At 45.5% G+C, this 24,345-nt stretch overlaps 1 protein-coding gene across 1 annotated transcript in view; it reads right to left on the bottom strand.

The window, feature by feature from the left end:
- Nucleotides 1–10,362, bottom strand: part of LOC110531945 (metabotropic glutamate receptor 7) — a 136,861-nt gene extending 126,499 nt beyond the window's left edge. Inside the window, exon 1 of the mRNA XM_021615472.2 lies at nt 8,701–10,362. Within this exon, the coding sequence (XP_021471147.2) occupies nt 8,701–9,210 (510 nt within the window). The 5' untranslated portion in view covers nt 9,211–10,362. The remainder of the gene's footprint in view (nt 1–8,700) is intronic.
- Nucleotides 10,363–24,345: the final 13,983 nt, after the last annotated feature.

Here is a 24,345-nt window from a genome sequence, read left to right as displayed (position 1 = left end):
AATTTCACGTGCTGTTGTGCAAATGGAATAGACAACAGGTGGAAATTATAGGCAATTAGCAAGACACAGACCACTTCTCAGTTCCTATGCTTCCTGGCTGATGTTTTGGTCACTTTGAATGCTGGCGGTGCTTTCACTCTAGCGGTAGCATGAGACGGAGTCTACAACCCACACAAGTGGCTCAGGTAGCGCAGCTCATCCAGGATGGCACATCAATGCGAGCTGTGGCAAAACGGTTTGCTGTGTCTGTCAGCGTAGTGTCCAGAGCATGGAGGCGCTACCAGGAGACAGGCCAGTACATCAGGAGACGTGGAGGAGGCCGTAGGAGGGCAACAACCCAGCAGCAGGACCGTTACCTCCGCCTTTGTGCAAGGAGGAGCACTGCCAGAGCCCTGCAAAACGACCTCCAGCAGGCCACAAATGTGCATGTGTCTGCTCAAACGGTCAGAAACAGACTCCATGAGGGTGGTATGAGGGCCCGACGTCCACAGGTGGGGGTTGTGCTTACAGCCCAACACCGTGCAGGACGTTTGACATTTGCCAGAGAAAACCAAGATTGGCAAATTCGCCACTGGCGCTCTGTGCTCTTCACAGATGAAAGTAGGTTCACATCACGTGACAGACGTGACAGAGTCTGGAGATGCCATGGAGAACGTTCTGCTGCCTGCAACATCCTCCAGCATGACCGGTTTGGAGGTGGGTCAGTCATGGTGTGGGGTGGCATTTCTTTGCGAGCCCTCCATGTGCTCGCCAGAGGTAGCCTGACTGCCATTAGGTACCGAGATGAGATCCTCAGACCCCTTGTGAGACCATAAGCTGGTGCGGTTGGCCCTGGGTTCCTCCTAATGCAAGACAATACTAGACCTCATGTGGCTAGAGTGTGTCAGCAGTTCCTGCAAGAGGAAGGCATTGATGCTATGGACTGGCTCACCCGTTCCCCAGACCTGAATCCAATTGAGCACATCTGGGACATCATGTCTCGCTCCATCCACCACCGCCACGTTGCACCACAGACTGTCCAGGAGTTGGCGGATGCTTTAGTCCAGGTCTGGGAGGAGATCCCTCAGGAGACCATCCGCCACCTCATCAGGAGCATGCGCAGGCGTTGTAGAGAGGTCATACAGGCACGTGGAGGCCACACACACTACTGAGCCTAATTTTGACTTGTTTTAAGGACATTACATCAAAGTTGGACCAGCCTGTAGTGTGGTTTTCCACTTTAATTTTGAGTGTCTCCAAATCCAGACCTTCATGGGTTGATAAATTTGATTTCCGTTGATAATTTGTGTGATTTTGTTGTCAGCACATTCAACTATGTAAAGAAAAAAGTATTTAATAAGAATATTTCATTCATTCAGATCTAGGATGTGTTATTTTAGTGTTCCCTTTATTTTTTGGAGCAGTGTATATAAACAGTTGAAGTTGGAAGTTTACATACAGCTTACCCAAATACATTTAAACGTATTTTTTCACAATTCCTGACATTTAATCCAAGTAAAAATGCCCTGTCTTAGGATCACCACTTTATTTTAAGAAAGTAAAATAGAGAGAATGCTTTATTTCAGCTTTTATTACTTTCATCACATTCCCAGTGGGTCAGAGGTTTACATACACTCAATTAGTATTTGGTAGCATTGCCTTTAAATTGTTAAACTTGGGTCAAACATTTCTGGTAGCCTTCCACAAGCTTCCCACAATAAGTTGGTTGAATTTTGGCCAATTCCTCCTGACAGAGCTGGTGTAACTGAGTCAGGTTTGTAGGCCTCTTTGCTCACACACACTTTTTCAGTTCTGCCCACACATTTTCTATAGGAATGAGGTCAGGGCTTTGGGATGGCCACACCAATACCTTGACTTTGTTGTCCTTGAGCTATTTTCCCACAACTTTGAAAGTACGCTTGGGGTTATGGTCCATTTGGAAGACCAATTTGCGACCAAGCTTGAACTTCCTGACTGATGTCTTGAGATGTTGCTTCAATATATCCACACATTTTTCCTCCTCATAATGCCATCTATTTTGTGAAGTGCACCAGTCCCTCCTGCTGCAAAGCACCCCCACACCATGATGCTGCCACCCCCGTGCTTCGCGGTTGGGATGGGGTTCTTCGGCTTGCAAGCCTCCCCCATTTTCCTCTTAACATAACGATGGTCATTATGGCCAAACCGTTCTATTTTTGTTTCATCAGACGAGAGGACATTTCTCCAAAAAGTATGATCTTTGCCCCATGTGCAGTTGCAAAGCGTAGTCTGGCTGTTTTATAGCGGTTTTAGAACTGTGGCTTGTTCCTAGCTGTGTGGCCTTTCAGGTTATGTCGAAATAGGATTCGTTTTACTGTGGATATAGATACTTTTGTACCCGTTTCCTCCAGCATCTTCACAAGGTCCTTTGCTGTTGTTCTGGGATTGATTTGCACTTTTCGCACCAAAGTACGTTCACCTCTTCACAAAGTAGAATCGCAATTCAACGGCTCAGACACAAGAGGTATGTGGCAGGGTCTACAGTCAATCACGGATTACAAAAAGAAAACCAGCCCAGTCACGGACTAGGATGCCTTGCTCCCAGGCAGACTAAATACCTTTTTTGCCCGCTTTGAGGACAATACAGTGCCACTGACACGGCCCGCAACCAAAACATGCGGACTCTCCTTCACTGCCCAGACGGCATCCCCAGCCGCGCCCTCGGAGCATGGACAGACCAGCTGGCAGGTGTGTTTACGGACATATTCAATCAATCCCTATCCCAGTCTGCTGTTCCCACATGCTTCAAGAGGGCCACCATTGTTCCTGTTCCCAAGAAAGCTAAGGTAACTGAGCTAAACGACTACCGCCCCGTAGCACTCACTTCCGTCATCATGAAGTGCTTTGAGAGACTAGTCAAGGACCATATCACCTCCACCCTACCTGACACCCTAGACCCACTCCAATTTGCTTACCGCCCAAATAGGTCCACAGACGATGCAATCTCAACCACACTGCACACTGCCCTAACCCATCTGGACAAGAGGAATACCTGTGTGAGAATGCTGTTCATCGACTACAGCTCAGCATTTAACACCATAGTACCCTCCAAACTCGTCATCAATCTCGAGACCCTGGGTCTCGACCCCGCGCTGTGTAACTGGGTACTGGACTTCCTGACGGGCCGCCCACAGGTGGTGAGGGTAGGTAACAACATCTCCACCCCGCTGATCCTCAACACTGGGGCCCCACAAGGGTGCGTTCTGAGCCCTCTCCTGTGCTCCCTGTTCACCCACGACTGTGTGGCCGCACACGGACGACACAACAGTGGTAGGCTTGATTACCAACAACGACGAGACGGCCTAGAGGGAGGAGGTGAGGGCCCTCGGAGTGTGGTGTCAGGAAAATGACCTCACACTCAACGTCAACAAAACTAAGGAGATGATTGTGGACTTCAGGAAACAGCAGAGGGAACACCCCCCTATCCACATCGATGGAACAGTAGTGGAGAGGGTAGTAAGTTTTAAGTTCCTCGGCATACACATCGCAGACAAACTGAATTGGTCCACCCACACAGACAGCATTGTGAATAAGGCGCAGCAGTGCCTCTTCAACCTCAGGAGACTTCTACAGGTGCACAATCGAGAGCATCCTGTCGGGCTGTATCACCACCTGGTACGGCAACTGCTCCGCCCACAACCGTAAGGCTCTCCAGAGGGTAGTGAGGTCTGCACAACGCATCACCGGGGGCAAACTACCTGCCCTCCAGGACACCTACACCACCCGATGTCACAGGAAGGTCATAAAGATCATCAAGGACAACAACCACCCGAGCCACTGCCTGTTCACCCCGCTATCATCCAGAAGGCGAGGTCAGTACAGGTGCATCAAAGCTGGGACCGAGAGACTGAAAAACAGCTTCTATCTCAAGGCCATCAGACTGTTAAACAGCCACCACTAACATTGAGTGGCTGCTGAAAACACACTAACTCAACTCCAGCCACTTTAATAATGGGAATTGATGGGAATTGATGTAAAATATATCACTAGCCACTTTAAACAATGCTACTTAATATAATGTTTACATACCCTACATTATTTACCTCATCTGTATACATATATACTGTACTCTATATCATCTACTGCATCTTTATGTAATACATGTATCACTAGCCACTTTAAACTATGCCACTTTGTTTACATACTCATCTCATATGTATATACTGTATTCGATACCATCTACTGCATCTTGCCTATGCCGCTCTATATCATCACTCATTCATATATCTTTATGTACATATTCTTTATCCCTTTACACTTGTGTGTATAAGGTAGTAGTTTTGGAATTGTTAGCTAGATTACTCGTTGGTTAATACTGCATTGTCGGAACTAGAAGCACAAGCATTTCGCTACACTTGCATTAACATCTGCTAACCATGTGTATGTGACAAATAAAATGTGATTTGATGAGACAGAACGCGTCTCCTTCCTGAGTGGTATGGCGGGTGCGTGGTCCCATAGTGTTTTTTTAATTGCGTACTATTGTTTGCACAGATGAACGTGGTAGCTTCAGGCATTTGCTCCCAAGGATGAACCAGACTTGTGGAGGTCTCAGATTTTTTTCTGAGGTCTTGGCTGATTCCTATTTATTTTCCCATGATGATAAGCAAAGAGGCACTGAGTTTGAAGGTAGGCCTTGAAATGCATCCACAGGTACACCTCCAATTGACTCAAACTATGTCAATTAGCCTATCAGAAGCTTCTAAATGCATAACATCATTTTCTGGACTTTTCCAAGCTGTTTAAAGGCACAGTCAACTTAGTGTATGTAAACTTCTGACCCACTGGAATTGGGACACAGTGAATTGTAAGTGAAATAATCTGTCTGTAAATAATTGTTGGAAAAATTACTTGTGTCATGCACAAAGTAGATGTCCTAGCCGACTTGCAAAAACTATAGTTTGTTAACAAGAAATTTGTGGAGTGGTTGAAAAATGAGTTTTAATGACTCCAACCTAAGTGTATGTAAACTTCCTACTTTAACTGTGTGTGTGTGATATATATATATATATATATATGGGGTTGTTTGTCTGACCATATGCTTGACAGTTGACATGTACTCGCTGGAGGCATAAATAAAGGTGCCCTAGATGGGACTAATTGACCTGTGCTGTCACAAACCTGAATGTGCAAATGGCATGCTGTGTTTGAACAAGCAGACACATTTAACCTAAGAAATTTGGTGACAGCTTTGTGTGCCAGTTACGCAACCCATCTCGCCTACATGTCTGTCAGAGCTTCCGGCTGTCAGCTGAATAGATCAGTCTGTCAGGCTTCAATCTACCTCGCCTCGATTGTATTGATTATTCTTTGGGAAAGGGCGAGAGATAAAAACAGTACCTAGCCTGTCAGGCTATGAGAGGACATCAATGCTTCACCTAGACAGCTAGTCCGCAGGGGCCCAGTCCCTTGACAGAAGGACAAGAAAGATTTCACCTGCATTCAAAACAAGTAACACCTCGCTCTTTGGGAAAGAGAGGAAGAAAATAGCAGGCTGCCCTCTGATATAAAATGTCAGCCGGATGAAAAAAAAACTAGTTCACCTACATTCCACGGGCCAAGAGTTGCAAATGGACACTGACACTATGGATTTTGGGCTGAGGCAGAGGCTTTTCTCTAGCGTGGGAGAATGTCTTAAAAACAGAGAGCGATGAAAAACAATTAAGATCATCTCAAAGGTTGAGAATAACAAGTCCTTTGTTTGAACATCGCGTCATAATTAAAAAGTTTTATGCAATTATTTTTCTTTTTTGTATTTTGGTGGAATTGTTGTTCCTCATTTCCGGGGCTCTGTGAAAGAACAGGAAAATAAAAACATCTTCAGAGCAAATCGGCCTCACCATGGCAACAGTATTGATCAACTCTCCTGGGTCCTCAGGAAAATCTATCCCTCGTCAATTTCCCAGCATTAACAGTTCAGCGGCCACTCACACCTTAAATAGACAACAGCGATATTTAGTGTCTGGCAGTAAAACCTACAATCTGTATTTAACTTCCCGGATGTTCCATTTATCACAGGGGGGAGATTAACACAATGGCTGAGTTATATGGTTACTTTCACTGAAATCCTCACTGAAGGATCACAACACTGATCCACTGCTCCACGAAGATGATCAACCCCTCTGGGACTCTGTCCATACAGTTTCACTGCAGACAAAGAGAATATTCCACCACATTCCACGATTTATGGGATTGTGCACTGACTGGATTTGAAGAGATTATGACAACGATCATGGTTGACTGATACATCCAAATATTTTAACCTTCATCTAAATAAATAATTGTACTTTTAAATGAAGAGTATGACTTTGTTGGTAAGTATTGTTTACTTAGTTTACATTGCACAACTAGTACTTCATATACTTTATCACTGACAATGTACAGAAAATGACATCAGGCGCAGCTTGTCTGATAGAACAAGATGTAATTTATGAAGTAGGGAGCTTTTTCTCCCAATTTTAAAAGCAGAAATTGCACTTGCTTTTTCAGTCAGGCTTGAACAGGTGTTCCATTCTGCTTTCGAGAAAATGTATTCTCAACTTGATGGATTGGAGTTGAAAACAATCTGTGAAACTTCTAATTGCGATCACAAATGAATCAGTTGCAGTGAGAATGATGAGAGTAAATGGGCAGGGAGCTGTCATTCCCAGATTATATTGATTACCACTTGGACTCATAGCCAATTCCTCTTGATCAATGTTTACTATCAATATGATCATCATGACTAGAACATGAGAGGGAGAGAAAGAGCAAAAAACTTAAAGGAGACTATATTGTCTCAATATTGAAATCTGTTGAAAATCGAGACTTTTAATCAAATCTACTGTATCCTCCCGGGATTTGTGTAGAGTTTGACTGTGTGGATCAACATAGCCAGTGACAGCTATACGACAGCAGCCAGAGCAGTGCAGTGGTGGAAATTAACATAAATGCAGAGTGACTGCCTGAGCAAATGCAGGAAGGAGCTTTGTGACAGCGCCTGTCAACCCACTGATTCCCCGAGCCTGATTACTACGCCGACGCTCCGGTGCCACTGCAAACACCCCACCTACGCTACTGCTGCAGCCTGACACACAGACAGACACTGGAGCACCTGGAGACGACAGGATTAGAGGCTTAGTATCCTTCCCCCCCCCCCCCCCCCCCAAGGAATCTTATATGATCTCCAAGTCCCCTGACTCCCTCATAACTTTTCTATGATGTGGATGAGTTCTAATGCTATACTCAAGGAACATATTTTAGACATAATCACTTGCATTTGGGAAAGACACAAACAATTATTGTCCTTCAGGTGCCTTCACTCAAACAAAGAATCCTGATTCCAACCTTGCAGAGATAATGGTAGAGGGAATTTAACCCCATCAACCAGCATATCCACCCAACAGAGCCACAAAGCCCTTGAGACCAGCATGACTGGATTGGTCTGGTAAAGATTGGTATTAAGAGAGAGAGGGTAATAGTGTGTGTCTGTGGCTTCCATAAAGCACCTAAAAGGATGTCAAGTACCTTGATGGCTTCAGCCTCTTTTAAACAGCTACTTAGTCCTGTGCTGTGCTTGGTTTAATTGATCTGGGAAAACACAATTATGGCGTTGACTGTAAGTCACAATCTGTTACCACAAGACACTACCGCAAACTAACTCTCAAGTTCTTGGCCTTCTGAACAGCACATCTTATATCTTCAGACAAGAGAACTTGCTTAGATGTTGGCTTGTACAGTGGCAAATTAATGCACACTTTCAAGTAATTGCATATTTTGCTCTAAATGTGTGTTTTTAATGATTAATTTGCTGTATTGGAGCTCTGCTAGGTTCCTCATTCCACTTCAGTACTAATCGTGGGCAGACTGTATGTCTGTGCTCTTCTGACTCTCAACAAGGCTAAAGGACAGGTATGTAGGCCTGTGTGAAGAAAACAGGGAGTACTTAAACATTCTGAGGTCACTGTGTCTCATTATAAACTAAAACATTACAGATTCTGGAATTAGCCAAGTCAACATAATCACGGGGCACAAAATAATCGTTAGGCTACTTAAAAAAAAGACAGCTTGGGGAGACCTCATTTTCGCTCAAGAAATTGAATACATTTTAACATCAAATAGTTATCCCGTGCAACAATGTCAGAACCACAACAGTTGTCAAAAATGCCTAAAATAACTTAACAACCGATGGTGATACCTGTGTAGCCTTCTTCATTCGGTTACAATAGTGTTTTTTTTTTTTTACTAATGCATGAGTGTGAGTGTGTCGAAGCCCCTTCACATCGCATTCAACCCACCATGGAGAAATGGAAAGGCAGACTGGGGGAGAGGGAGGGATAAGGAGGCAGCCGGGAAGTGGGGGGCTTTTCTTTCAGCACCACCAGGGAAGCGCAACAGCCCCACCACTCAAACTCTCAGCCTTTTCTCATTCTCCTCAATGTAAATAAGAGAGCACTTGAGAAGTATGTAGACCAAGGATTTGGTTGGATTTGTAGAGGCTAGGACTCTCTCGTTATTTTCTTTTAGAGAAAATAGGGGATCAAAATATAACGTAATGCAACAAGTAGGCTATAGATTGTCAAATAAAAGTAGGCTAGACAAATAACATAATAAAATAGGACTAGTTTGCACATGTTGTTTCAAACACATTTAGCTAAACTTAAACTACATTTAATCCACAGATAGGCCCAGAGGTGAACTCACCTGAAAGAGGCGCAAAATGTTGGCGACCATAATCGATACGGAACTTGCCGAGGCTCCAACGACTCCAACCACTTTCTCGGGCTTGACGAACACGGGCGGTTCTCCATTGGTGCACCTCACATCTGAAGTGTCCTTCTGTATCAATGCCTGAACGAAAGTTAATGATTGTTCAAGCGCATATGTATCCCTCGAACAAGTGTCTAGCACCCGGGCGCCTAGGGTGATGTTGGGTAAAAGTTGATCGTCGAGGTTAATTTGATCCAGAGCATACAGCATGGCCTCCAGCCGATGGATCCCGTTCTCCTTTTTGATATCTCCACAAGGCGTGCTTTCGGTCCCTCTGGTGTGCACAGGGAAGAGGCCACCGAGGGTCAAATGTCCCTCAATCCGGATAGAATGGGGTGCGTAAACCTCTTGCGACAGCGCAAAATCCACCAACGTTCTCGTCAACCAAAACACTCTCCATAGAAAGCGAGGGTGTTGCTTTGTTCCGAGAGCGTAACGAGCCATGATGCTCCGACGGTTGAGTTAGTTCTAGCGAAAGGGGAGGCTGCAATCCGCCTATATTACTACCTAAATGGCAGTAAAGTGAGTTAATACGAGCCAATTCCTATCACCAAGGAGGAGATTCAACAAGCTGGATGAAAAAAAATCGAGACGCCTTCGGTTCCAACTAAGGCAAACTGCGCCCATCACTTGACTGCCAGGAGTGCTTGGCGTAGCTTGTTGAATCGAAAAACACCATTTGACGAGGATTCAAAATTGCTCAGGTTAACGAGGCAATTGACATAATTTGTCTGAGAAAACATCAATAATATAGACTTTACGCAAGGGTTCCACTGTCACAAAACTATTTATTACTGTAGGCTAACCAAAGCAACACCTATCACATTAAAAGTAAAAGGGGTCTGATCATAACAATCTGAGGAAAAGGCATACGGTAAAATGTATTTCACAGAACTAATAGATCGACAAGATCGAACAGCCTTTTAAAAAAAATGCTATTTGATCTTAGGTCCAGCAGAACTGGGTGACATTCTTTTTGCCGAGGCCAACTTCACATGAGCGCAGTGACGGATCTGGCGTGTCCGCTATGATCTGCCTGCTGCGTCTCGGTCGACCAGGAGTCTGTCTATAACATCACTAAAAATCTCCACGAATAAAACTACGATCGTTGGATCGACATATAGAAGTGAACAAAAACGCAAACACGCTATCCTTCTTTCTTTATCGTATTCTACTCCGCAAAAAAATCGTATATTCCTAAAACAAATTAATGACTCACAGAATAACTCACCACGCGCGATTAGTTTTCACCCGCTATCATTGAGAGGCGTCATTCAATCTGCTTGAAAAACCCCGAGGTGAATTAACCTACTTCAAGATGGGTTCCAAATATTCTACCTGTAGAAAGTCCTCTTTAGGAGGTTTGGGCAAGTGTTTAAATCCTCTGTCAGTGCGTCGTCTTTAGGCTACATTCAGTCAAGGCAAAACATTGTAGACCACAAGTTTAATCCATTCCTGCCTTCACATTATCGACGTCGGCGCGCACTGAGCATTTTGCCTCACGCAGTCATCTGGGGTCCGTTGAAATCCCAAATCCCTCTCTCGCACTCACCCACCTAATTATACATTTGTGGAAACAAATATCTGAAATGGCCACCATAATAGTCAGCTCATCTGGGATAAAAAAAATATCATTTGACAGTGCTGATTGTGTAGACGTTTCACGAGTACAATACAGTCCACCTGTGTTGAGAATACTGCCTACTTCTTCAACTCCAAGAGATAAGAATATTTTACAATGATCCTTAGCTGTGGATTGTATATCACTTTCATAAAATGGTACTCAGTATATAGGCCCAATTTCTCTGAAGTTAATTGGTAAAAATAATGTATTTTGTGCCTGCTCAGAACCTTTAGTTATTCTATACACTGAATAAAAATATAAAAGCAACATGCAAAAATGTCAATAACTTTACTGAGTTACAGTTCATATAAGGAAATGCATCAACTGAAACAAATTAATTATGCCGTAGTGTCACGTTCGTCATATTAATGAGACCAAGGCGCAGCGTGATAAGCACACATTCTTTAATGAAGGAAAAACGCTAAACAGACTAACAAAACGAGCGTGCCGCTATATAAAACACGAGTGCTGACAGGCAACTACACAGACAATAACCCACAAAACCAAAATGGCAACCTAAATAGGATCCCCAAATCAGAGACAACGATAAACAGCGGTCTCTGATTGGGAACCAATTCAGGCCACCATAGACCTATAAATACATACAAAAAAACCATAGATATAGAAAAACCCCTAGACAAGACAACACACATACCCACCCTTGTCACAAACTGACCTGACCAAAATAATGCAGAAAACATAGATAATTAAGATCAGGGCGTGACACTTAGGCCCTAATCTATGGATTTCACATTACTGGGAATTATGTTGGACACAGATACCTTAAAAAAAGGTAGGGGTGTCAACCAGAAAACCAGTCAGTATCTGGTGCAACACATCTCCTTCACATAGAGTTAATCAGGCTGTTGATTGTGGCCTGTGGAATGTTGTCCTACTCCTCTTCAATGGCTGTGCGAAGTTGCTGGATAGTGGTGGGAACTGGAACACGCTGTGTACGCATCAATCCAGAGTATCCCAAACATGCTCAATGGGTGAGATGTCTGGTGAGTATGCTGGCCATGGGAGAACTGGGACATTTTAGCTTCCAGTAATTGCGACATGGGGGTGTGCACTATCATGCTGAAACATGGGGTGATGGCGGATGAATGACATGACAATGGGCCTCAGGATCTCGTCACGGTATATCTGTTGATAAAATGCAATTGTGTTTGTTGTCGGTAGCTTGTGCCTGCTCATAGCATAACTCCACCGCCACCATGGGGAACTCTGCTCACAATGTTGACATCAGCAAACTGCTCGCGCACACGACCCCATACTCCAGTTATAATCAACTTGATTCAGCCACGGGACGATTCTTTCTTGAGCAGATGGTCGGCGGGCTGTAACATACACTGAACAAAAATATAAAACACAACATGTAAAGTGTTGGTCCCATGTTTCATGAGCTAAAATAAAACATCCCAGAAATGTTCTATACACACAAAAAGCTTATTTCTCTCAAGTTTTTGCACAAATTTGTTTACATCCCTGTTAGTGAGCATTTCTCCTTTGCCAAGACAATCCATCCACCTGACAGGTGTGGCATATCAAGAAGGTGATTAAACAGCATGATCACTACACAGGTGCACTTTGTGCTGGGGACAATAAAAGGTCACACAAAAATGTGTCACACAATACAATGCAAGAGATTTCTCAAGTTTGGAGGAAGCGTGCAATTTGTATGCTGACCGAGGGAATGTCCACCACAGCTTTTGCCAGATAATTTAAGGTTATTTCTCTACCATAAGCCGCATCCAACGTTGTTTTAGAGATTTTGGAAATACGTCCAACCGGCCTCAGAACAGCATGTCACTTGTAACCACACCAGCCCAGGACATCCACATCCGCCTTTTTCACCTGCAGAATATTCTGACACCAGCCATCTGGACAGCTGATGAAACTGTGGTTTTTGCACAACCGAAGAATTTCTGTAGCAACTGTCACAAGCCGTCTCAGGTAAGCGAATCTGCTAGCTTGTCGTTCTCCACAAGGTCTTGACCTGACTGCAGTTCGGCGTCGTAACAGACTTCAGTGGGCAAATGCTCACCTTCAATGGCCACTGGCACGCTGGAGAATTGTGCTCTTCACGGATGATTCCTGATTTCATCTGTACTAGGCAGATGGCAGACAGCATGTACAGCGTTGTGTGGGTGAACAGTTTGCTGATGTCGACGTTGTGAACAGAGTGACCCATAGTGTCGATGGGGTTGTGGTATGGGCAGGCTTAAGCTACGGACAACGAACACAATTACATTTTATCGATAGCAATTTGAATGCACAGAAATACCATGACGAGATCCTTAGGGCCATTGTCCCGCCAATCATCCGCCGCCATCACCTCATGTTTCAGCCTGATAGTGCATGGCCCCATACCGCAAGGATCTGTACACAATTCCTGGAAGCTGAAAATGTCTCAGATCTCCCATGGCCTGCATACTCACCAGACATGTCACCCATTGAGCACGTTTGGGATGCTGTGGATCGACGGGAACGACAGGGTCTTCCAGTTCCCGACAATACTCAGCAGCTTTGCACAGCCATTGAAGAGGAGTGGGACAACATTCCACAGGCTACAATCAACAGCCTGATCAACGCTATGTGAAGGAAATGTGTCTCGCTGCATAAGGCAAATGGTGGTCACAACAGATACTGACTGGTTTTCTGATCCATGCTCCTACCTTTCTCTTAAAGGTATATGTGAGCAACAGTTGTATATTTGTTTTCCCAGTCATGTCAACTCCATAGATTAGGGCATAAGGAATTTATTTCAAATTACTGATTTTCTTATATGAACTGTAACTCAGTAAAACCTTAGAAATTGTTGCATGTTGCATTTATATTTCTGTTCAGTGTAATTACAAATTATTTGTAGACAATTTGACCGCAAGAATCTCAAACATATCATTTCAAACCTTGCTTACATTTGTTTACAATCACTTACCACTACCCCATAAGACTTCTGAACATCTAATCAAATGGCAACCCAGACTGCTTGCATTTCCCCCCCCCCCCTCCCTCTTTTACGCTGCTTCTACTCTCTGTTATTATCTATGAATAGTCACTTTAATAACTCTACCTACATGTACACTACCGTTAAAAAGTTTGGGGTCACTTAGAAATGTCCTTGTTTTTGAAAGAAAACCACATTTTTTGTCCATTAAAATAACATCAAATTGATCAGGAAGTACAGAGTAGACATTGTTAATGTTGTAAAAATTACTATTGTAGGTGGAAATGGCAGATTTTTTTAATGGAATACCTACATAGGCATACAGAGGCCAATTATCAGCAACCATCACTCCTGTGTTCCAATGGCACATTGTGTTAGCTAATCCAAGTTTACCATGTGAGAAATTGCCAAGAAACTGAAGATCTCAAACAACCCTGTTTACTACTCCCTTCACAGAACAGCACAAACTGGCTCTAACAAGAATAGAAAAAGGAGTGGGAGGCCCCGGTGCACAACTGAGCAAGAGGACAAGTACATTAGAGTGTCTAGTTTGAGTAACAGATACCTCATCAGGTCCTCAACCGGCAGCTTCATTAAATAATACACACAAAACACAAGTCTCAAAGTAAACAGTGAAGAGGCGACTCCGGGATTCTTGGTCAAGTAACCCTTACGCAGCCTGCAGGTGTGTTTTGGGTCATTATCCTGTTGAAAAACAAATGATAATTCCACTAAGCACAAACAAGATGGGATGGCGAATCGTTGCAGAATGCATTTATTTGGCTGCAATCTGAGGTGCAGTTATCTCTAATGAACCTATCCTCTGCAGCAGAGGTAACTTTGGGTCTTCCTCTCCCGTAGCGATCCTCATGAGAGCCAGTTTCATCATAGCACTGGATGGTTTTTGCGAATGCACTTGAAGAAACATTCACATTTTTTACATTTTCCGGATTGACTGACCATCGTGTCTTAAAGTAATGATGGACTGTCGTTTCTATTTGCTTATTTGAGCTGTTATTGCCATAATATGGACTTGGTCATTTACCAAATATGGCCATCTTCTGTTTACCACCCCTAGCCTTGTCACAACACAACTGATTGGCTGAAATGCATTAAGGGAAGAAATTCCAAAACTGAACTTTTAACAAGACACATCTGTTTATTGAAATGCATTCCAGGTGACGTCCTCGTGAAGATGGTTGAGAGATTGCCAAGAGTTTGGGCTCCTGAGTGACGCAGAGGACTAAGTCACTGGATCTCAGTGTTAGGGCCGTCACTACAGACCCTGGTTCAATTCCAGGCTGTATCATGATTGGGAGTCCCATAGGGCGGTGCACAATTGGCCCAGCATGGTCTGGGTTAGGGTTTGGCTGGGGTAAAATAATTATTTTTCTTAACTGTCTTGTCTTGTCTAGTTAAATAAAGGTGAAAAAAATCAGGAGTGTGCAAAGCTGTCATCAAGGTAAAGGGTGACTACTTTGAAGAATCTCTAATATGAAATATATTTTGATTTGTTTAACACTTTTTAGGTTACTAAATGATTCCAAATGTGTTATTTAATAGTTTTGATTTCTTCACTATTATTCTACAATGTAGTAAATAGTAAAAATAAAGAAAACTCTCGAATGAGTAGGTGTGTCCAAACGTGTCATGTACTGTCATGTTGTGTCTTGTCTCTGTCCTTTCCCTTCACCCTGTCTCCCTCTGCTGGTCGTTGTTAGGTTACCTTTTCTCCCCCGCTTTCCCCCAGCTGTTCCTTGTCTCCTCTGACTACCCATTCACCCCGTTTCCCACCTGTTCCCTTTTTCCCTCTGATTAGGTCCCTATATCTCTCTCTGTTTCTGTTCCTGTCCTTGTCGGATTCTTGTTTGTTGTGTTTCATGCCTGAGCCAGACTATCGTCATGTTTGCTGTAACCTTGTCCTGTCCTGTCGGAATCTGCCGGTCTATCTGAGCCTACCTATGTTTGGTTATTAAAGAAGCTCTGTTTAAGTTAGTTCGCTTTTGGGTCCTCATTCACTCACCTTAACAGAAGAATCCGACCAAGAATGGACCCAGCGACTTCGGATCCTCTCCACTCAGCCGTCGGGATCCAGGGAGCGATGCTAGGCAGACACGAGCAGGAAGTGTCTGCTGCTCGACATGCCGTTGAGACCCTGGCCACCCAAGTCTCCAACCTCACAGAACAGGTTCACCATCTCCGCCTCGATCCACCGGCCACTTCCAGGGCTTTCGAATCTCCGGAGCCCAGAATCAATAACCCGCCGTGTTACTCTGGGGAGCCCACTGAATGCCGCTCGTTCCTCACCCAGTGTGATATTGTGTTTTCTCTCCAGCCCAACACTTACTCCAGGAGCACTGCTCGTGTCGCCTACGTCATATCTCTCCTTATTGGACGGGCTCGTGAGTGGGGCACGGCAATCTGGGAGGCAAGGGCTGAGTGTACTAACCAGTATCAGGACTTTAAGGAGGAGATGATACGAGTTTTTGATCGATCTGTTTTTGGGGAGGAGGCTTCCAGGGCCCTGTCTTCCCTATGTCAAGGCAATCGATCCATAACAGACTACTCTATTGAGTTTCGCACTCTTGCTGTCTCCAGTGGCTGGAACGAGCCGGCCTTGCTCGCTCGTCTTCTGGAGGGTTTCCGCGCAGAGGTAAAGGATGAGATTCTCTCCCGGGAGGTTCCTTCCAGCGTGGATTCCTTGATTGAACTCGCTATTCGCATTGAGCGACGGGTTGATCTTCGTCACCGAGCTCGTGGAAAGGAGCTCGCGCTCTCCGTCGCCTCCCTCTCCGCATCACTACCATCTTCCTCTGCCGGCTCGGGTGCTGAGCCCATGCAGCTGGGAGGTATCCGCATCTCGACTAAGGAGAGGGAACGGAGAATCACCAACCGCCTCTGTCTCTATTGCGGTTCCGCTGGTCATTTTGTCACTTCATGTCCAGTAAAAGGCCAGAGCTCGTCAGTAAGCGGAGGGCTACTGGTGAGCGCTACTACTCCTGTCTCTCCTTCAAGATCCTGCACTACCTTGTCGGTCCATCTACGCTGGACCGGTTCGTCAGCTTCCTGCAGTGCCTTAATAGACTCTGGGGCGGAGGGCTGTTTTATGGACGAGACCTGGGCTCGGGAACATGACATTCCTCTCAGACAGTTAAAGGAGCCCACGGCCTTGTTCGCCCTGGATGGTAGTCCTCTCCCCAGGATTCAGCGTGAGACGCTACCTTTAACCCTCACTGTTTCTGGTAATCATAGCGAAACCATTTCTTTTTTAATTTTTCGTTCACCTTTTACACCTGTTGTTTTGGGCCATCCCTGGCTAGTTTGTCATAATCCTTCCATTAATTGGTCTAGTAATTCTATCCTCTCCTGGAACGTCTCTTGTCATGTGAAATGTTTAATGTCTGCTATCCCTCCTGTTTCCTCTGTCTCTTCTTCACAGGAGGAGCCTGGTGATTTGACAGGGGTGCCGGAGGAATATCACGATCTGCGCACGGTGTTCAGTCGGTCCAGGGCCACCTCTCTTCCTCCACACCGGTCGTATGATTGTAGTATTGATCTCCTTCCGGGAACCACCCCCCCCCCCGGGGTAGACTATACTCTCTGTCGGCTCCCGAACGTAAGGCTCTCGAAGATTATTTGTCTGTAGCTCTTGACGCCGGTACCATAGTCCCCTCCTCCTCTCCCGCCGGAGCGGGGGTTTTTTTTGTCAAGAAGAAGGACGGGTCTCTGCGCCCCTGCATAGATTATCGAGGGCTGAATGACATAACAGTGAAGAATCGTTATCCGCTTCCTCTTATGTCTTCAGCCTTCGAGATCCTGCAGGGAGCCAGGTTTTTCACTAAGTTGGACCTTCGTAACGCTTACCATCTCGTGCGCATCAGGGAGGGGGACGAGTGGAAGACGGCGTTTAACACTCCGTTAGGGCACTTTGAATACCGGGTTCTTCCTTTCGGCCTCGCTAACGCTCCAGCTGTCTTTCAGGCATTAGTCAATGATGTCCTGAGAGACATGCTGAACATCTTTGTTTTCGTTTACCTTGACGATATCCTGATTTTTTCACCGTCACTCCAGATTCATGTTCAGCACGTTCGACGTGTCCTCCAGCGCCTTTTAGAGAATTGTCTTTTTGTGAAGGCTGAGAAGTGCACTTTTCATGCCTCCTCCGTCACATTTCTCGGTTCTGTTATTTCCGCTGAAGGCATTAAGATGGATCCCGCTAAGGTCCAAGCTGTCATTGATTGGCCCGTCCCTAAGTCACGCGTCGAGCTGCAGCGCTTTCTCGGCTTCGCGAACTTCTATCGTCGTTTCATCCGTAATTTCGGTCAGGTGGCAGCTCCTCTCACAGCCCTTACTTCTGTCAAGACGTGCTTTAAGTGGTCCGTTTCCGCCCAGGGAGCTTTTGATCTCCTCAAGAATCGTTTTACATCCGCTCCTATCCTTGTTACACCTGACGTCTCTAGACAGTTCGTTGTCGAGGTTGACGCGTCAGAGGTGGGCGTGGGAGCCATCCTTTCTCAGCGCTCCCTCTCTGACGACAAGGTCCACCCATGCGCATATTTTTCTCATCGCCTGTCGCCGTCGGAACGTAACTATGATGTGGGTAACCGCGAACTGCTCGCCATCCGGTTAGCCCTAGGCGAATGGCGACAGTGGTTGGAGGGGGCGACCGTTCCTTTTGTCGTTTGGACTGACCATAGGAACCTTGAGTACATCCGTTCTGCCAAACGACTTAATGCGCGTCAGGCGCGTTGGGCGCTGTTTTTCGCTCGTTTCGAGTTCGTGATTTCTTATCGTCCGGGCTCTAAGAACACCAAGCCTGATGCTTTGTCTCGTCTCTTCAGTTCTTCAGTAGCCTCCACTGACCCCGAGGGGATTCTCCCTGAGGGGCGTGTTGTCGGGTTGACTGTCTGGGGAATTGAGAGGCAGGTAAAACAAGCGCTCACTCACACTCCGTCGCCGCGCGCTTGTCCTAGGAACCTTCTTTTCGTTCCCGTTCCTACTCGTCTGGCCGTTCTTCAGTGGGCTCACTCTGCCAAGTTAGCCGGCCACCCTGGCGTTCGGGGTACGCTTGCTTCCATTCGCCAGCGTTTTTGGTGGCCCACCCGGGAGCATGACACGCGTCGTTTCGTGGCTGCTTGTTCGGTCTGCGCGCAGACTAAGTCCGGTAACTCTCCTCCTGCCGGCCGTCTCAGGCCGCTTCCTATTCCCTCTCGACCGTGGTCTCACATCGCCTTAGATTTTGTCACCGGACTGCCTTCGTCAGCGGGGAAGACTGTTATTCTTACGGTTGTCGATAGGTTCTCTAAGGCGGCTCATTTCATTCCCCTTGCTAAGCTTCCTTCTGCTAAAGAGACGGCACAAATCATCATCGAGAATGTTTTCAGAATTCATGGCCTTCCGTCAGACGTCGTTTCGGACAGAGGTCCGCAATTCACGTCTCAATTTTGGAGGGAGTTTTGCCGTTTGATTGGGGCTTCCGTCAGTCTCTCTTCCGGCTTTCACCCCCAGTCTAACGGTCAAGCAGAACGGGCCAATCAGACTATTGGTCGCATCTTACGCAGTCTTTCTTTTCGTAACCCTGCGTCTTGGTCAGAACAGCTCCCCTGGGCAGAATACGCCCACAACTCGCTTCCTTCGTCTGCGACCGGGCTATCTCCTTTTCAGAGTAGCCTCGGGTACCAGCCTCCGCTGTTCTCATCTCAGTTCGCCGAGTCCAGCGTCCCCTCTGCTCAGGCTTTTGTCCAACGTTGCGAGCGCACCTGGAAGAGGGTCAGGTCTGCACTTTGCCGTTATAGGACGCAGACTGTGAGGGCTGCTAATAAGCGTAGAACTAAGAGTCCTAGATATTGTCGCGGTCAGAGAGTTTGGCTCTCCACTCAGAACCTTCCCCTTAAGACGGCTTCTCGCAAGTTGACCCCGCGGTTCATTGGTCCGTTCCGTATTTCTCGGGTCATTAATCCTGTCGCAGTTCGACTTCTTCTTCCGCGAAAACTTCGTCGCATCCACCCGGTCTTCCATGTCTCCTGCATCAAGCCCGTCCTTCGCGCCCCCGCTCGTCTTCCCCCCCCCCCCCCCCATCCTTGTCGAGGGCGCACCCATCTACAGGGTCCGTAGAATTTTGGACATGCGTCCTCGGGGCCGTGGTCACCAGTACCTCGTAGATTGGGAGGGGTACGGTCCTGAGGAGAGGAGTTGGGTTCCCTCTCGGGACGTGCTGGACCGTGCGCTGATCGAGGATTTCCTCCGTTGCCGCCAGGTTTCCTCCTCGAGTGCGCCAGGAGGCGCTCGGTGAGTGGGGGGGTACTGTCATGTACTGTCATGTTGTGTCTTGTCTCTGTCCTTTCCCTTCACCCTGTCTCCCTCTGCTGGTCGTTGTTAGGTTACCTTTTCTCCCCCGCTTTCCCCCAGCTGTTCCTTGCCTCCTCTGACTACCCATTCACCCCGTTTCCCACCTGTTCCCTTTTTCCCTCTGATTAGGTCCCTATATCTCTCTCTGTTTCTGTTCCTGTCCTTGTCGGATTCTTGTTTGTTGTGTTTCATGCCTGAGCCAGACTATCGTCATGTTTGCTGTAACCTTGTCCTGTCCTGTCGGAATCTGCCGGTCTATCTGAGCCTACCTATGTTTGGTTATTAAAGAAGCTCTGTTTAAGTTAGTTCGCTTTTGGGTCCTCATTCACTCACCTTAACAAAACGTTTGACTGGTACTGTACACACATTCTACCAGGGGCGTCTCCGAGACACCACTGAGTGGGCTGACAGGCTGTGTGAAATCAAAGCTTCTGGAAGAATGGCTAGACCAGCAAGGGAGAGTTGAGCATAGTTCAGTGTAGACGTCTTTCATCAAGTCATAAAAGGAACAGAAACGGGACAGTCTTCAGTTGACTGGTGTAGCTGGCAAGGTAACTGCTGTTGAATTTCAAAGAAAAAAACTAAACTAGTGTTAATTTGCAGTGCTGAGCTAGTAATGTAAATTACATGTAACATTAGCTAATGTTTCATCCCCTCTAGACTGAGGTGAATGAATAAGCTACGCTAGTGAATAGCTACCACAGCCAGGTCAGCTCTAGCATCTAGTTATCTGTCATATAGTAATAATAGCATCTGCATACCTGTCACGATCGTTGTAAGAACATTCGGACCAAAGCGCAGCGTGATATGGGTTCCACATATTTATTGACGTGAAACGCACAAAGCAATAAAAAGCAAATGATACGTGAAGCTATGGAGTGCTCACAGGCAACTACACATAAACAAGATCCCACAACTCACAGTGGGGAAATGGCTTCCTAAATATGATCCCCAGTCAGAGACAACAACAAACAGCTGCCCCTGATTGGGAACCATACCAGGCCAACATAGAAATAAAACAACCTAGATTATCCACCCTAGTCACACCCCGACCTAACCAACATAGAGAATAAAAAGGCTCTCTATGGTCAGGGCGTGACAGATGTGGACAGTCGCAGGAGGTTCCGGACTGTGGACCGTCGCAGGAGGTTCCGGACTGTGAGGAGCAGACACAGGATGCACCTGACTGGGAAGGCGCACTGGAAGCTTAGTGTGTGGAGCCGGCACAGGTGGCACCGGATTGGTGACACGCAGTTCAGGGCAAGTGCGAGGAGGAGACACAGGACGTACCGGACTGGGAAGGCGCACTGGGGGCCTAGTGCGTGGAGCTGGCACAAGACGTACTGGGCTGTGGATGCGTACTGGAGGTATGGTGTGTTGAGCCGGCACAAATTGTCCCGGACAGATGACATACTCCACACGGCGAGTGCGGGGAGCTGGCACAGGACGTACTGGGCTGTGGAGGCGTACTGGAGACCTGGTGTGTGGAGCCTGCACAGTTTCTACCAGACTGCTAGCACACTCCTCAGGACGAGTACGGAGAGCTGACTCAGGTGGCATCAAACTGATGACACGCTCCTTAGGGCGAATGTCATGCATCATACACCAACATAACAACTCTCTCATTTCTCTCTCCTCCAATTTCTCCATCAACTCACTGACGGTCTCTGACTCTCCGTTCACTCTCCTCCAATTTCTCCCTCTTCTCCCAGATTTGCTCTGGTTCACTCCTCGGCTCTGCCGACCACCCCGTGTGCCACCCCCAAAAATGGTTGCTGTCTTCCGTTCTCTCCTTGCATCTGCTTCCAAGGAAGGCTTTCGTGTCCTGCCATTATTTCCTCCCAAGTCCAGAATATCTTCTCCTCCTTGATCTCTTCCCAAGCCCAGGGTACCTTCTCCTCCTGAGCACGCTGCTTGGTCCTGGTGTGGTGGGATCTTCTGTCACGATCGTCGTAAGAACATTCGGACCAAAGCACAGCGTGATGTCGGTTCCACATATTTATTGACGTCAAACACACAAAACAATAAAAAAAGCAAACGATACGTGAAGCTATGGAGTGCTTGGGGCAACTACACATAAACAAGATCTCACAAAAAAACAGTGGGGAAATGGCTGCCTAAATATGATCCCCAATCAGAGACAACGCTAAACAGCTGCCTCTGATTGGGAACCATACCAGGCCAACATAGAAATAAAACAACCTAGATTACTCACCCTAGTCACACCCCGACCTAACCAAAATAGAGAATAAAAAGGCTCTCTATGGTCAGGGCGTGACAATATCGCTATTTAAAAGCAGTTGTTTGTACAGTGGTTCCTCCTTTAAAAGTTGCGTCATACTGCGGCACACCTTGCGTGTTGGAAGGCTCCCTCTCAGAGGACAGGCTGAGTGCTAGCAGCATGACGCCAGGTCTTATGGCATCTGGGAACAGGGAGAGGAGATTGAGCCCACGCATTCTGTGGCACGTCATTTGATTGTCAGCCATTTTTTCTGTTACTGCAAGTTATTGCTAGTTTACCACCATTGTAGAAAATAGTAAAAATAAAGAAAAATCCTGGAATGAGTAGGTGTGTCCAAACGTTTGACTGGTACTTGATTGATTAATTAATTAGATTAATATTATGGTGTTTCTATTCCATGAATAACGAAAAAACCCTCTGGGTTTCTGTTAGGATGGAATGGAAAATATAGCACTGTACAAGGTGACCCTCATAAATTCAGAGTGTTGTCAGATTGTCAGTTTGTAAATTCAGACCGTTTCGCTCTCACGTTGTTGGGTTAATTTTAGCGTCTGGCCTTACAACGGCAGTCAAACATCACGCCCTAGCAGAGCTGGTTATGCTGTTTTTGTGTTAACCAGAGTGTTGGTGACTGTAACTGTGCTGCTGGAAACAATTTAATTCCGCTTTTTTGGCAACATTTACTGACACCGGCGGTATTAAAGGGGTGTTGAGCGCTCGTAAATTCATTATTCTTTGCTCTGGTACTCAGACGAGAGTGCTCTGAAATCGGAGTAGATAGCCAGAGTGAATTTACGAAAGCACCAAAATGTCCATTTGAGAACGAACAACGACTATACCATTTAGCTAAGCTAAGAATGACGGAAATAATCAAGTCAATAAATGTTGGGTAGTTAGCCTATAGTTAATATACTGGCAAGTTTGATGTATAACTACTAACGTTAGGGAGACGGCTAACATACTGGTACATACTGCTTTAATGATACGCTATGTGGTTCGTAAGGAGACAGCGGACAAAGGACAGTGTAGCTAACAAATTGTCATAATGTGTAAGGTAATTTAATTTGAAAAGTCATTACTTTATTCCAATGAGTAGCATGCTACCGCGAGAACGCGCTCTATCAACTCTGCGGCTTGCGCATGCTTTTGGTACACAGTCGATAGCACACAGGACTTCGGGGAAGAAGGTTGAGGGTTCGAAACCTGCTGTCTGCTTGTTTCATTTGAAGTCATGCACGTTATCCGTTTATTATTTTGTTTATATTGCCCATTCATTGTCAGTTAGAGACACACTAGCGCATTGTGACCCAAAAGCTTAATCAGTCCTCTAACTCCCCGTTTGTAGTTAGGGGAAATCTGGTCTGTGATTGGACGGGGTTTTTTTTCACAACGAGCTCGGCAATTAGACAATTTTTCAGTAAAGGTTAAATAGTCTAGTGTTCAGTTATTAGCCCCCCTCTCCAACTTGCAACAAATGGATGTATTTTTGTCGAGAGCAAACTTTTAGATTTTTAATCAAAAAATAATTGTTCTGAAAGCAAAAACGAGGCTTCAAAGTTAAAACAAATTTTGCAATCAAATACTTTGTAATAGAGCGCAAAACTTTATGCATTTTATTCCACAAAAATATTTAGAGAACAAAAATGTATTTGAAATCAAAACTCCAATTTAATTTCGCTATAAACCACCCTCCATTTTGGCTATTCTTTGAGTGTCAGTTTGGCTACAACCAATACAGTTCAGCCTTTCTTTCCGAGACAAAGGAAGTCATAGCGGACATCTATGAAGAAGGACTGTGTGATGATGGCATCTCAGGTAAGCAGCACTGGGCATTCTTTCGTCCATCTTTTACATAGCTAGTAGTTAGCGCCTACGATTCAGTGTCGGTTCATAACTTTGTACTATATTACATACATACATACATACATACATGCTCTGCAAAAACGTTCCTGCACCCCTGTCTCTCGTACACATTGATAAAAATCATAAATTGATAAGGTACTAAGATGTATAATGTTTCAATCAAATCTAAGTAGGTATTTTAACTTTTTTATTCTTACTTATTCCAAGACAAATGTTCAATGACATATGAAATCGGAGTTGTTCTTCATCAACTGGTAATGAATAAATAATGAAGCAGATTAATAGGTGAAACATTTCACTTTTAATTCTAATGCTTTTTTCAAGATACAACAGGTAAGTATATTGTTTTGTATACATATTACATATTTCCCATCACCTAATGAACAACTACAATGCCAGTCTGGTGTTAAGCTTTATGTGCTGTATTGACATATCCTGAAAATGACATCTGCTGCTTTAGATTGAACGGTCATATCTCAGTTATTGTCTTAATATAAAAAAATATATAAGCTATTTTCTTTACTTTCAGAGTGCGTTAAGGCAAGGATGCCC

This window comes from Oncorhynchus mykiss, chromosome 9, assembly GCF_013265735.2.
Source record: "Oncorhynchus mykiss isolate Arlee chromosome 9, USDA_OmykA_1.1, whole genome shotgun sequence".
Taxonomy (NCBI): Eukaryota; Metazoa; Chordata; class Actinopteri; order Salmoniformes; family Salmonidae; genus Oncorhynchus; species Oncorhynchus mykiss.
The sequence above is the reverse complement of the archived record's forward strand: the minus strand, read 5'-3'. Positions and strand labels throughout refer to the sequence as shown.